This window comes from Anolis carolinensis, chromosome 2 (genome assembly GCF_035594765.1).
Source record: "Anolis carolinensis isolate JA03-04 chromosome 2, rAnoCar3.1.pri, whole genome shotgun sequence".
Taxonomy (NCBI): domain Eukaryota; kingdom Metazoa; phylum Chordata; class Lepidosauria; order Squamata; family Dactyloidae; genus Anolis; species Anolis carolinensis.
This window is the reverse complement of record NC_085842.1, coordinates 94,913,613-94,928,857: the sequence shown is the minus strand read 5'-3', so window position 1 is coordinate 94,928,857 and position 15,245 is coordinate 94,913,613. Positions and strand designations below refer to the sequence as shown.

Here is a 15,245-nt window from a genome sequence, read left to right as displayed (position 1 = left end):
TGTGTGCCAAGTTTGGTCCAGATCCGTCATTGGCTGGGTTCAGTGCTCCTTGGATGCATGTGAACTACAACTCCCAAAATCAAGCTCCATTCCCACAGACCCCTGCAGTATGTTCAGTTGGTCATGAGGCTTCTCTGTGCAAAGTTTGGTCTCGGTCCATTGTTGGTGGGGGCCACTGTTTCTCTGGATGCAGGTGAACTATAACTCCCTTTTCCCCAAATTTGTCCAATATGTTCTTTTGGTTATGGGGGCTCTGTGTGCCAAGTTTGGTCCTGGTCCATCATCAGAGGGGTTCAGAGTGCTCACTCATTGCAGATGAACTATAAATCCCAGTACCTGCGACTCCCAAATGTCCAGACCAATTCTCCTCAAAACCCACCAGTATTCAAATCTGGGCATATTGGGTATGCATGGCAAGTTTGGTCCAGAGTCATCATTGTTTGGGTTCATAGCATTCTGGGTGTAGGTGAACTACAACTCCTCTAAATTCCCCAGTAGGAGTTCACAGTGCTGTGACCTGATGCAGGGTGAACTATAACTTCCACCATGTGGAGTCAATCCCCCAAACTCCTTCAGTAAGTTTAGTTGCTGCTCAGTTCTGCTGTGTTTGTTATGGAGACAGATTTGAAAAGGAAGGGCAGAAGGTGGGGTCATTCAAATTTCACACCAATGGAGAACCCTGGGATGCCTGCCTGTGGTGGAGGAAAATGCAAAATCTAGGATGAAATGGTCCCCAAACGAAAGCATTTCTTGGGTGGTAGGCTGTAGTGTTTGGAAGGATATTGGTAGGGTTTGGGCTACATGTTCATGGAGCTCGCTGTAACTGCAATGTCAGTGGAAAAAAGTGACTTGGCTCCTTAGCACTGGGAACTGCAGCCTGTTTGTGAAGGCCGGAAGCTGTCTGTGTGAGCAAACACCTGTGCTACATACACATATGGGTTTTCATTTTGGACCTCCATTTTGAGCAGGACTGATTTAGAGTTTATATACAGCATAATGATTTCCACAATATTATCACCAAATGATTCCACAAATCATTATACAGACATTAGTGTGATGTAGCTGGCAAGCTTAGATCAAGCAATCTTGGGTTCAGATTCCCAGCTCATGTTTGCCACTTTAATAAACTTTATACAGACAGTAATGAATACTGATCACTTGAATCATTAGTTTGCCAAATGCATTTGCAAAAGTCCCTTGGTGATGTAAATGGAGTGCTTCATAGTTGTCACTCAGCAGACCTATTTACATCAACAGCGGCTGCTAATGTCTTTTAAAATATTAAAAATGCAAGAGGAAATTTGTGGAGATTACAAATAAAACCTTGACAATCAAACTGTTCCCAGTCTCCTTTTCCCAAATGTATAAATTTGTGTATCTTTTCAAATAATTCCCAATTCATGGCAACTATCTCAGGGTTTTCTTAGCAAGAGTTAGAGGAGGTTTACATTGCCCTCCTCTGAGGCTGAGAAGGCGTAACTTGCTCAAGATCACCCAGTGGATCTCTATAGTCAAGCAGGAATTCAAATGCTTGACTCCTGAAATACTAATCCAATGCTAAAACCACTACACCACACTGGATCTCATGTTTATAAACTGCATTTCCCCCAAATAGCCTTACAAACCATGAAAAAGAGAATTTAACATCACAATCCCTTCCTCCCTCCATCTGGGTATAATTTGATTTAAACAGGACTGTAACTACAGTAGTGCATGATGAATTACCTCGTCCTCTACTGTATCTAAATTTATTTGAAGTCAGTTGATGACTCTGGAGTCTACCTCAAAGATTACAAGACATTGGCTTTTTGAGTTTTACACCATAGAACTGGTGGGTAGATTTTGATTTCTAATCCTAGATGGATAAATCTGTTTAATTTCACTTCCCTTACCTCAAATGTTTCAGATTCTTTCTGAAGTATTATATTCCACTAACAAGGAGATGTGTAGATTTTCTTAAGTTTGTGTCAAAAGCCAAAATGAAAATATTACCCACCTCCAGTAGTCATGTCACAAACATACGATGTTAACAGTATGATTCAATGCATGTTGACACAGTAGTACACTCTACTAAATTCCATAGGATTCAATCCCATGGAAATTTGTATGTTAGAATAGAATATAAAGTAAAAATGATCCCAAAGACTTGCTTTTTCTTCAAATTAGTAATATTTTAAAGGTTGCCAAAGCAGAACATTAAAAAGATTAGTCTTTGGGGAAACACTGGTGGTTGCAGGCTGTGGCGCAGGCTGGATAGCAAGCCAGCTGCAACAAATCACTCTGACCAAGGGGTCATGAGTTTGAAGCCAGCTCGTGCCTGCATCTTGTCTCTGTCTCTGTTCCATGTTATGGCATTGAATGTTTGCCTTTATGTGTGCAATGTGATCCGCCCTGAGTCACAAAATCTTCTTGTGATAACAAAAAACAAAAGCAATAACAGGAGGAAATTATAAAGTGAAGATAAACAGAATAGGGGCAACTAGTAAAACAAGGACCAGTTTCATAAGTTTCAGATGAGAGTGCTTTTGCACTTTGTCCAATGTTGTATTATGGCAAGACACCAAGGAGTACATTAACAGACAGTATTATTAGGTACATATCAATGCCTCCTATTCGTTTTCCCTGATGAAGTATCTGTTGTGGATCAACTTGATGAAGATAAGGGGCTTGGGGTTTCAGGGCCTGAGAAAATGCTGGGACCAAATGCAGTTTCAAGGCCTGAGAGAATGCTGGAACCAGATACAGCCGAGAAGAGAGAAAAGGAAGGGGTTTTAGAGCAAGATGCTGTTTCTGAGACTCCGTGTGAAAGTAGCGATGTTTTGGAATCCAGCAGCCAGGGAGGTGATCTTTCACCTACAAGCAGTCCTGATAACATTAGCGCATATGGGGGAACAGTTGACTTACAGATTTGAGACTGCTTCTGAGGGAGGAGAGATTCAGGTGCAGAAGATCTGAAAGAATTAGTGAGAGAGATAGACAGAAGCGAGCCCTTCAAGGTCAGAGGAAAGTGTTCATGTTTTACAGCCCTTAAAGCAGAGAGAGCTCTGTTTAGATTTAGCAACAGCGCTATCCACGTGAAATACTCCAGTCTCGTTCCTAGTTTAGGCCTTATATCTAGACCCAAGATCCATGCTCATGTTTTGGCTCCTTCTTTCATTGAATATTTTGGGATTTATGTTAATGTTTTGCTCCTTGTTTTCTGGATTTACCTTGGGATTCATGTTCATGTTTTAAGCCTTGTTTCCTGGATTTAATCTGCCTTTGGATTGTTTTCCTGTATACAGTTTGACCTGGCTTTTTGCCTGTGAGATTTGCCTTCTCGATATTAACTCTTGGATTTTACTCTTTACTTCCTTCATGGTGTTTTACCCTCTTTATATATGTTTTCTTAATAAACTGTTGTGACTACTGTATCATGTTTAATTTCTTGGTGGTGCTGTGAACAAAGTGAAACCCTGCTGAGGTGCAACAGTCTCCACAGTAGCATACTAACAGCATCATATACAGAAATCCAACATGCAAATTTCAATCTATCATGAAGGTATCCTTTGTGGAACTTATGCTCTTCATGGCTACTGATGGCACAAGGTCGTTGTCAGGGAAAAAAAGTGTGATTCAAAGTTGCTAGGTGAATTTAAGCCATTAGCAATTCAGTCTGCAAGTTGGCAGATGGAGAGAACATTTGTAACTCTGAGCTGTTTTCTCCTGCTCTAGACTAGAGTCTGTCAGCCTGTGCACAAATCTCAAGTTTCTCCTTGTCAGCATATGATTTCTGCATAAGGAATTTTGAGATGAACACATTGTTCAGTGTTTTAAAACTCTAGTTGGCTGTGACTTCTAAAAATTATTGGATTCCACCTCCCATCAGCCTCATCAACAGAGCCAAAGGTTAGAGATGACAGGGTTGGAGTCCAGTGAGAGTGAGAAGTTCTCCATTGCTGGTTGCAAAATTACATGTTTGGCAGGACATTATTTTCAGGTATTTCTCCTTTATGCTGGTCTATGACCATAATCATAAATGTGAGAGCTGTTCAGCAGTGGAACTCTCTGCCCTGGAGTGTAGTGGAGGCTCCTTCTTTGCAGGCTTTTAAGCAGAGGCTGGATGGCCATTTGTCGGGGGTGCTTTAAATGTGATTTTCCTGCTTCTTGGCAGGGGGTTGGACTAGATGGCCCACAAGGTCTCTTCCAACTCTATGATTCTAAAACATTTAATAATAATAAATAATAAAACCTTTGATAAGCATTCACTGAGCATTAGTGATTATTGTTATGCTAAACATTTATAATTAGTTACAGGAACAAAAATTGCAAATCCTGTCTGATCCAAACACACAGCCAATGGACAGGAATGATAGTTGAAGTTAAGCAGAATGCCTAAGGATGCCTGTCATAGATGTGGGCGAAACATCAGGACAGAATACTTCTGGAACATGGCCATACAGCCCGAAAAACACACAACAACCCAGTGATTCCTACCATGAAAACCTTCAACAACACATTAAATGAATTTGTGGAGTCAGAAGTTCACCACAGGTTTGACTCTTGAGTGCTGTTGAGTTAAAGGGCTGGTAGCCTTATGAATCTGGTACGTTGAGTTTACTGGGACCACCTCCAAAATAGGCATATACTGTAGTTAATCAATAAGTATATAGTTAATAATCTGTCAGAAGCAGCTTTTGGAAGTCAATAAAATGTTACAAAAATGTAACTTTATTCCACTTTCTTCCTCTCCCTCCTGCAACTCTAAAGTCCACCTACAGACTGTTTTTGGGGAAGGACCCAGGCTGGTTCTCCACTGTCCTCTATCCCATGATCTGGTCCCAGATTATCTGCTTTGAACTGGATTATATGAATATGAGCCTCCACTGCCATATTATTTGGGATAAGCAGATAATCTGGGTTCAGATCCTAGAATGTATAAGGGACCCCAGTTCTCTGGAACAAGATTTTTAGTATACTCAGGCTGGATCTACACTGCCCTATGTTCCAGAATCCAATCCCAGATTATCTAGTTTGTACTGAATTATGGTATATGAGTCTATACAGCCAAATAATCTGGGATAAGAAGATAATCTGGAATCGGATCCTAGGCTATAGGACAGTGTAGATGACACTGCACCAGAAAGAGAAAATAACTCTGGACTTGGGAAGCATTTAAACCTGCTTTCCTAAATCAGCAAAACATTATTTTAATCTCAATCCTGTCCATTTGTTGGGACCAAAAAGAAACGACAGTAGGGGAAGGGACCACAAATGATTTTGTGGATTGTTTTTTTGTTTGTTTTTGCTTTATCTAAGACTCTTCTTGTTTTTCAGAAGGAAAATCATGCTTCTCAAGATTATCTTATATACTACTGTATCTAGAAACTTTAGTCAATCAACCCAAAAAAATCTGGCTCAATTTATCCATGGTTCAATGTGACTATCAAAAAACAAACCATCCCATCTTCTGAGTAGAGTCATCCAGAGCTTAGTCCTTTGTGGGAAAACCTGGAAGAAGCACCAACCCTTCTACACTCTCTGCCATGGCACCATTTCTGGCCTTTTTTGTATGCCTGAATAGGAAAATAGTAGCAGACAGCAGAAGCACCTGACCCCCTGAAGCGGCACTGATGATTTCCCTTCTTAATGGAATGACTCTCAACTTATCTAAAAATAAAGGTAAGGTTTCCCCTTGACATTAAGTTTAGTCGTGTCTGACTCTGGGGGGGTGGTGCTCATCTCCATTTCTAAGATGAAGAACTGATGTTGTCAGTAGACGCCTCCAAGGTCATGTGGCCAGCATGACTGCATGGAGCTCCATTACCTTCCGGCCAAAGAGGTAGCTATTGGTCTATTCACATTTGCATATTTTTGAACTGCTAGGTTGGGAGAAGCTAGGGTTAACAGTGGGAGCTCACCCCACTCCCTGGATTCGAGCCGCCGAACTTTTGGTCAGCAAGTTCAGCAGCTCAGTGGTTTAATCCGCTGCATCACCACGGGCTCTCGACTTATCTAAAGACATACTAAAATCCAAAACATTGGCCCAAAACTTACCCTCAACTTATACAGGAGCATATATGGTAATTATTCTCTTGTTTTAAAACACACCATCTGATTATGTTAACCAACCAAACAATCCACTACAAATAAGGCAGGGCTTCTTAAACTATTTCCACTTGTGACCTCTTTCTGCCAGAGACATTTTTAAGTGACCTCAGATATACAGTAGAGTCTCACTTATCCAGCATAAACAGGCCGGCAGAATGTTGGATAAGTGAATATGTTGGATAATAAGGAGGGATTAAGGAAAAGCCTATTAAACATCAAATTAGTTTATGATTTTACAAATTAAGCACCAAAACATCATGTTATACAACAAATTTGACAGAAAAAGTAGTTCAATACGCAGTAATGTTATGTTATAATTACTGTATTTACGAATTTAGCACCAAAATATTACGATGTATTGAAAACATTGACTACAAAAATGCATTGGATAATCCAGAACGTTGGATGAGCGAGTGTTGGATAAGTGAGACTCTACTGTACTGGTGAATAAAATAAATATAATAATAACTTTATTCTTGTATCCCGCCCCATCTCCCCGAGGGGACTCAGGACAGCTTACATGGGGACCAAGCCCAGCAATATATAATAAAATACAACAACATAAAATACATTCCAATTACAACTACAGTAGAGTCTCACTTATCCAACATTCGCTTATCCAACGTTCTGGATTATCCAACGCAGTCTGCCTTTTAGTAGTCAATGTTTTTGTAGTCAATGCTTTCAATACATTGCGATGTTTTGGTGCTAAATTTGTAAATACAGTAATTACTACATAGCGTTACCGCGTATTGAACTGGTTTTTCTGTCAAATTTGTTGTAAAACATGTTTTCGTGCTTAATTTGTAAAATCATAATGTAATTTGATGTTTAATAGGCTTTTCCTTAATCCCTCCTTATTATCCAACATATTCACTTATTCAACGTTCTGCCGGCCCGTTTATGTTGGATAAGTGAGACTCTTCTGTAATTAATACATCAGAACTATAAAATCACAACATCACACAATAAAAGCCTAGGCAGTAGCCAAGGGCGACACAAAATATAAAAACCAAACATTTCCTGATAATAAATCAGCATTTGCAAGACTAGCTAAACAAGCTGGTTTTCCTTTATATGAAGACCAGCTGAAATGTTTTCGACAGAGCCCACTGTAAATGTTGTTGCTAACAGATTTGTGTAAATGTCTAGGTAGCCTCCAGAAACCTTTTACTGTTGCCAAATTTTTTGTGACCCCAACATTGCACTTGGGTTTGGGATACACAGTTCAAGAAGCAATGAAATACAATTTGGTCAGAATTGGTATGCAATTCATGTGCTGGTGCTTTTTCTTTACCTAGGTAAATGATAAGCAACAGTTATCCATAGGTATTTACTGTTTCTAGAGGGTCTAAGGTAGGAATGGGAAACACACAACCCTCTCAGTGTTGGTAGACTACTTACAATCCCCTGCAATCCTTACCCTTGGCTATACTTACTGAGACCTAGAGCTGAACAAAATCTAGAGAGCTATCCCTACTCCACAGGAACTGTGTAACAACTGCAACACATGCAATATTACATGCATTGAGTCTCACCTGCAACCTACCTGAATATTCACAGACCACTCCATCTCGGGCCCCTTCTACACTGCCATACAAAATCCATCTGCCTTTAACTGGAGTGTAGACTCATATAATCCAGTTCAAAACAAATCATGTGGATCATCTGCTTTGAGGATCTGGATCTAGCAGTGTAGAAGGTGCCTCAGTGAAACTATGGTGGGCCCTGTTATATACAAGACTACCTCCCCACAAATTGAAAGCAACTCAGAGTTTTTAGGAGAAGGGGACACTCTGAAAGCCCTTTCAGACAGGCCCTATATCCCAGAATCTGGTCCCAGGTTTTCTGCTTTAAACTGGATTATATGAGTTCGCACTGCTAGGTAATCTGGGATAAACAGAAAACTTGGGATCAGATCCTGGGATATAGGGCCTGTCTGGAAGTGTCCTGAGCCCCCTTCTACACTGCCCTATATTCCAAGATCTGATCCCATATTATCTGCTTTGAATTGGATTATATGAGTCTCCATTGCCAGATAATCTGGGATAAGAAGAAAATCTGGGATCAGATCCTGGGATATAGGGGCAGAGTGGAAGGAGCCTGAGACAGCCTAAATGCCCTAAAGGCACCAGATTCCTCTGACCTTGGAAGCTAAGCAGGGTCAGCCCTTGTTAGCACTTGAATGAGAGACCCCTAATACAGGCCAAGTGCTGTAGGGTGTATTTCAAATGAAGGAACTGGTAAAACCACCTCTGAGTATTCCTCACCTAAATAAATCCTATGAAATTCATGAGATAGCCATAAATCGACAGGTGATTTGAAGACGCGCGCAACACGCACACAAAGACTTTCACTGGCACCTGTGCTTCTTGTCTGAGTCACTGTGAATTCAGAGCTAGTGTTTTGTAACAGGCTCTGAATAAGTAAGGCACACTGCAAGAGTGCCAGCGGTCCTCCATGGGATTGGTGAAGCATGTACTCTTAGGTCATGCTTTCCCTACTAGGTCTAAAGACCCTGCCATTTTTCCTGCCTCAAAACTGATCTTCAATTACATTTTAGATTCATTAAAGAGAGAATGACCTAGTCAATGAAGTTTACTGTGTGGACAATAAAATAGAGTACTTCCTTTTTTTCTCTCACTTCCATAACAGAGCACTGTGTGTGGAAAAATACAATTCAACTCAATTCACTATGTACAATTTTTCCCATTGTTACAGCCCTGGGCAATTTCAGCCACTGCTGAAATTCTGCTTATCTTTTAAAGAAATAATAATAATGACTGCTCTACAACAAAAGTTGTAGAAGTCTTGGGCTCAAGAAACAAGATGTCTCTATCCTTGAGAGAAAATACAGCTTCTACATTAGTGCAGCCGACACAGTCCTGGGTTCAAGTCTTCCCACAATCTTGAGCAAATCACAATCCATGTTGTTAATGTATTTAAGAATTTACAGTGGTACAAAAACCCCAAACTACTATAAATGGTTGCTCCTTATATATATTTTTCTTGGCTGTGAATATAGATGGGGAACGACCATCCATCAGGCTTACTATCTGAGCAGAGGAGTAGATTAGGCAGAACTTTATTATCCACTAGGATTTGGTTCCCAAAATCCATGGGTGCTCAAGTTCCATTACACACACCGGCATAGTAAAATGGTGTCTCTTATATAAAATGGCTTTTTGGATTTTAAAAAATATTTTCAAGCAGCTAATGGTTGAATCCATGGATGCAGAATCTGTGGGTATGGAGAGCTATGGAGACCTGGTTATCAATCTGGCGACTTAAGTTTGCCTTTTTACAATTTATTTTTTAAAAAATATATGAATCAGTGGATGCTGAATCTTGCAGATACGGAAACTGGCTGACAGCCAACTGGGCACCTAAGCTTTCCAAAAGTCTCAGGGCCCTTTCACACAGCCATAGCACCCAGAATATCAAGACAGAAAACCCCACAATATCTGCTTTGAGCTGGGTTTTCTGAGTCCACACTGACATATATCCCAGTTCAAAGCAGAACATGTGAGATTTTATTCAGTTGTGTGGAAGGAGCCTGAGATAAACAGAAAATATGAGATCACTGGGTTGCTGTGAGTTTTCGAGCTGTTGCAGAAGCATTCTCTCCTGACGTTTTGCCCACATCTATGGCAGGCATCTTCAGATATTGTGAGGTCTGTTGGAAACTATGCAAGTGGGGCTTATAGATCTGTGGAAGGTCCAGGGTGGGAGAAAGAACTCTTGTCTGTTTGAAGCAGGTGTGAATGTTGCATTTGGCCACCTTGATTAGCACTGAATAGCCTTGCAGCTTCAAAGCCTGGCTGGGGGAATCCTTTGTTGGGAGGTATTGGCTGGCTGACTGGGTTATCTGAGTCCACACTACCAGTTCAAAGCAGATAATGTGGGATTTTATTCAGCTGTGTGAAAGGGGCCCTAAAGAAGTGTCTCATAAACAACATTGGCATCTAAATCAATTTTTTTAAAAACATGGGTTGCATAAATGATTTCATGAAGTTACAAAAGAAATCCAAATGCATGTGGACCATTTCAACAGAAAGGAAGAAACCATGAAAATGAACAAAATCCGTCTACCAGTAATTTAAAAACTCTAGAATCAGGACAGTAAATAAAGAACAACACTCAGAAAAAAGGGGAATTCCAGGCATGAAACAATCAGGGCCAGCTAATCATCTCCCAACAAAGGATCCCCCCAGGCAGGAAGCAGCCAGGCTTTGAAGCTGCAAGAACATTCAGTGCTAATCGAGGTGATCAGTTGCAACATTCACACTGGCCTCCAACAGACAAGAGTTTTTTCTCCCATCCTGGACCTTCCACAGATATATAAACCCCACTTGTCTAGTTTCTAATATACCTCACAACCTGTGAGGATGCCTGCCATAAATGTGCGTAAAACGTCGGGAGAGGATGCTTCTGGAACATGGCCCAGAAAACTCAGAGGAACCCAGTGATTCCGGCCACGACAACACGGTTGCATAAAGGATTCCATGATACCCACGGTGTGGCAGAAGTTACAAAAGAGGCCAACTTTTGCAAGTTAATACTTTTGTTAGGTCGGGGGAGTGGGGAAAATATCCAGCACACCGCCTCTGCAAAATGGGGAGGGATGCGAGAAGCTCTGGGAGGAAGAGGAAGAAGAGGAAGAGGAGGAGGCTGCGCCCAAGAAGCTGTCCCTGGCCGCTTATACAATGCAGCCGGCACGATGGGGACAAGTTGCATAACCGGCCCGGGTTGGGTGCGCGCCTCCCTGCCTGCCTGCCTGGCTGCCTCCAAAGCACGGAAGAGCCGCCCTCCCCCTGCCCGCCCGCCCGCCCGCCCGCCTTACCCACGGCGATGCCCCTGTGGAGGGCGGAGAGCGCGGCGCGGTAGTCGCGGCTCCTGAGCAGCTGCCCGGCCTCGGCTCGGAGGCGCTCCGCCTTGGCGCCCGGGTGGCAGCACTTCTCCAGCAAGTGTCCCAGGAGGACGGCAGGGGCGAGGGCACGGGCGGGCAGCCTCTCCCCACACAGCGGGCACTTGCCCGGCAGCCCCGCCGCCCCCGCCAGGCAGCGCCGGCAGAAGGAGTGGCCGCACGGCGCCGTCGCCGGCTCCCACAGCAGCAGGCGGCACGACGGGCAGCGGAAGAGCTCCATGGCGGTCCTCAGGCGGCGGGGAAAGCGGGGCGGCCCTGCCGAGGCATGGGCATGGCCGGGTCCCCAGGAGCCGCTCTCCCAGCCGCACGGGAGGCGCTCGCCCGCGTCCTTTTTGCGCCTCTTAAAGACAGGCAGGCAGGCAGGCAGGCGCACGCACGCACACATGCACGCGCCCAGAAGTTTGGCCGACACGCCCCCCTCCGGCGCGCGCGCCTGCCTGCCTCTCGATGCCGGCGACGCTTCCTGTTGGAGGCTGCAGGCAGGCCGCTTCTGTCGCCAGAAGGAAGACGCATGGCTCCTCATTCCTTTTCCCCTCGGGCTCCTTCCCTCGCCGCCGATACTGGAGTTAACAGGTGGCCCGAACCAAGAGTCTTCCAAGAGTTTAGGGTCCCTTCCACACAGCTGAATAAAACCCCACATTTTCGGCTTTGAACTGGCAGTGTGGACTCAGATAGCCCAGTTCAAAACAGACATTGTGGGATTTGTTGTCTAAGGCTTTCATGGCCGGAATCACTGGGCTGCTGTGGGTTTCTGGCCCACGTTCCAGAAGCATTCTCTCCTGACGTTTCGCCCACATCTATGGCACGTATCCTCAGAAGTTGTGAGGTATATTGGATCTAGGCAAGTGGGGTTTATACTGTATGTCTGTGGAAGGTCTAGGTGGGAGAAGGAACTCTTGTCTGTTGGAGGCAAGTGTGAATACTGTAATTAATCACCTTGATTAGCATTGGAAAGCCTTGCAGCTTCAAGGCCTGGATGATTCCTACCTAGGGGAATCCTTTGTTGGGAGATGTTAACTGGCCCTGATTGTTTCATGTCTGGAATTCCCGTTTCCAGAGTGTTGTTTTTTTAATGGTGGGATTTTCTGCCTTGAAATTCTGGGTTATATGGCTGTGTGGAAGGGCCCTTGGATGTCAGCACCCTGAATTTCAATTAGGGAGTTGCAGCCCAAAACACTCGGGAGGACCACAACTTGGAAATCACTGGAACAGGTGACTTGAAAACAGGCATGGGCAAACTTTGGCCCTCCGGGTGTCTTGGACTTCAACTCCTAACAGCTGGTTTGCCCATACCTGAGAAAGATTGAATTGAGTTGCTGTGAGTTTTCCGGGCTGTATGGCCATGTTCCAGATGCATTCTCTCCTGATGTTCGCCCACATCTATGGCAGGCATCCTTAGAGGTTATGAGGTCTGTTAGAAACTAGGCAAGTGATTCTGGAATATGGCCATACAGCCCAGGAAAACTCACAGCAACCTAGTGATTCCAGCCATGAAAGCATTTGACAACACAGATTGCATTATCTCTCCATAAGCCTGCAGTAGCACACATATAATAATAATAATAATAATAATACTTTATTTCTATTCCACCCTATCACTCGGGGCCATCCCAGATAATTTTGTACTTCATGTAAGCGACAGGATGATGTCCACTCCCATATTCAAAACACAACAGGATGGGTAATTGATTCAGATTTACAACAAAATAGACTCTTCTGAGGGCAACAAGCTATTCCAAGTGCTAGTTCAGGCCTGAGAAAACTTCGGCCCTCCAGGTGTTTTGGACTTCAATTCCCACAACTCCTAACAGCCATAAACAGCACTTGATGAACCAACCTGAACACAACATATTATTTGAGAACACAGAAATGTTGAATCATTCTTAACTACCACCATGTTACACTATACAGAGAAGCCACTTAAATCCACAAGCATGTGGGCAATTGCAACAGGAAGGAGGAAACCATGAACATGAACAAAATCTGGCTACCAGTATTAAAAAAAACTCTAAAATCAGGACAATAAAGAACACTCTGAAAGCAGGTCAATTTCAGACATGAAACTATCAGAGCCAGCTAACACCTCATAACAAAGGATTCCCCTCGACAGGAAGCAACCAGGCCTTGAAGCTGCAAGGCTTTTCAATGCTAATCATGGTGATTATTAATTGCAACATTTACATTTGTCTCAGGCAGATAAGAGTTCTTTCTCCCACCCTGGACCTTCCACAGATATATAAACCTCCCTTGTCTAGTTTCTTACAGACCTCACAACCTCTGAGGATGCCTGCCATAGATGTGGGGAAAACGTCAGGAGAGAATGCTTCTGGAACATGGCCACACAGCCCGGAAAACTCACAGCAACCCAGGAATACTTTTTTGCAGTTATTTTCAAAACATTACACCCTCCACAAGCTGAGAGATGCCACTCATAGAGAAGTGTCTCTTGGAGAGAAACTTGGGAGCGAGAAACTGGCACCCACCCCCGTGCGTTCCTGCATCGAGCCTTACATAAAAGTCTCATTGGAGAGAAAAGGTGCAAGCCTGCTGATTGCTACCAACCATTGTCGACAAGCCCCCTAATAATCATACACACATACACACATAGGGATACACACATTTGAGAAGGGAAGGGGTCCCTTTGCGGGCACTTACGGGACATACAAAACACAAACAAAGCCAACCCCCTAAAAGCGCGTTACATAAAACTCGGGAGCCGCCCCGCGGGATGGAGTCGGAGAGCGCGGCGATTGGCTGCCGCCTCAAGCCCCGCCCCTGTTGCGAAACCGACGCTGCGGAGCGCGTTTCGTAACTCCAGGAAGACCCGGTGCGGGACTGAAAGGAAAGGGAGGCCGCTTCCCAGGAGACAGGGCAAAGGGCGAGGGGTTTGGTTGCCTTGCCTGCCCTGAGTCAGCCTTCCTCGCCTCTCCACCAAACAGCCCCGGCTCCCACTCCGAAGGCCCCTTCTGCACTGCCCTCTGAAATGCAGATTATCTGCGTTCGACTAGATTGTATGGCAGTGTAGAAGGGCCCTTTCCCACACACAGTATTAGGGCCTCCTTTTGGAGGGTGTGGCTGTATTGTAGAATTAATGCAGCTTGACACCTCTTTATGGGTGCATATACACAACAGAATTACTTCAGGGTTGCTGTCTGTCCATGTTCCAGAAGCATTCTCTCCTGACGTTTCACCCACATTTATGGCAGGCATTCTCAAAGGTTGTGAGGTTTGTTGGAAACTAGGCAAGTGGGGTTTATATATCTCTGGAAAGTCCAGGGTGGGAGAAAACTCATCTGAGGTAAGTGTGGATGTTGCAATTGGCCACCTTAGCATTGAATGAGGAGCTTTCAGATGATGTAGTGGACTAAGTGACTCGAAGGTTGGGTTGCTGACCTGAAAGCTGCCAGGTTCAAACCCCACCCAGGGAGAGTGCAGATGAGCTCCCTCTATCAGCTCCAGCTCCATGCGGGGACATGAGAGAAGCCTCCCACAAGGATGGAAAAACATCAAAACATCGGGGCGTCCCCTGGACAATGTCCTTGCAGACGGCCAATTCGCTCACTCCAGAAGCAACTCAAGTTGCTCCAGACATGGAAAAAAAGCATTGAATGGCCTTCCAGCTTCAAAGTCTGGCTGCTTCCTGCCTGGGTGAATCCTTTGTTGGGAGGTGTTATCTGGCCCTGATTGTTTCATGCCTGGAATTCCCGTTTTCTGAGTGTTTTGCTTCATTTACTGCCCTGATTTTAGAGTTTTTAAAAATTGGTAGCCAAATTTTGTTCATGTTCATGGTTTCCTCCTTTCTGTTGAAATTGTCCACATGCTTGTGGATTTCTATGGTTTCTCTGTGTAGTCTGACATGGTGGTTGTTAGGGTGATCCAGCATTTCTGTGTCCCCAAATAATATGCTGTGTCCAGGTTGGTTCATCTGCTCTGCTATGGCTGACGTCTGCACTGCCTTTCATGTTCCTTGATTCATCTCTGCGTCTCTCTAGACTTGTCCACAGCTGCACGGTATAGGGTAGACTCCTGCAGTGGTGAAAGGATCCCTCTTGTCCTTTGCTGAATGTAGCATTTGTTGGATTTTCTTAGTGGGTTTGTAGATAGTTGGACAACTGCAGAATTACTGCAGTTTGACACCACTTTAACTGCCATGACTCAATGCTGTGGAATTGTGGGAGTTGTAATTTAACAAGGCTCCTGACTGTCTCTGTCCAAGAGTGCTGGTGTC

At 44.0% G+C, this 15,245-nt stretch overlaps 1 protein-coding gene across 1 annotated transcript in view; it reads right to left on the bottom strand.

Annotated features, from left to right (window-relative positions):
• Positions 1-11,417, bottom strand: part of LOC100561187 (LON peptidase N-terminal domain and RING finger protein 1) — a 59,724-nt gene extending 48,307 nt beyond the window's left edge. Inside the window, exon 1 of the mRNA XM_008116341.3 lies at positions 10,934-11,417. Coding sequence (XP_008114548.1) covers positions 10,934-11,402 — 469 coding nt within the window. The 5' untranslated portion in view covers positions 11,403-11,417. The remainder of the gene's footprint in view (positions 1-10,933) is intronic.
• Positions 11,418-15,245: the final 3,828 nt, after the last annotated feature.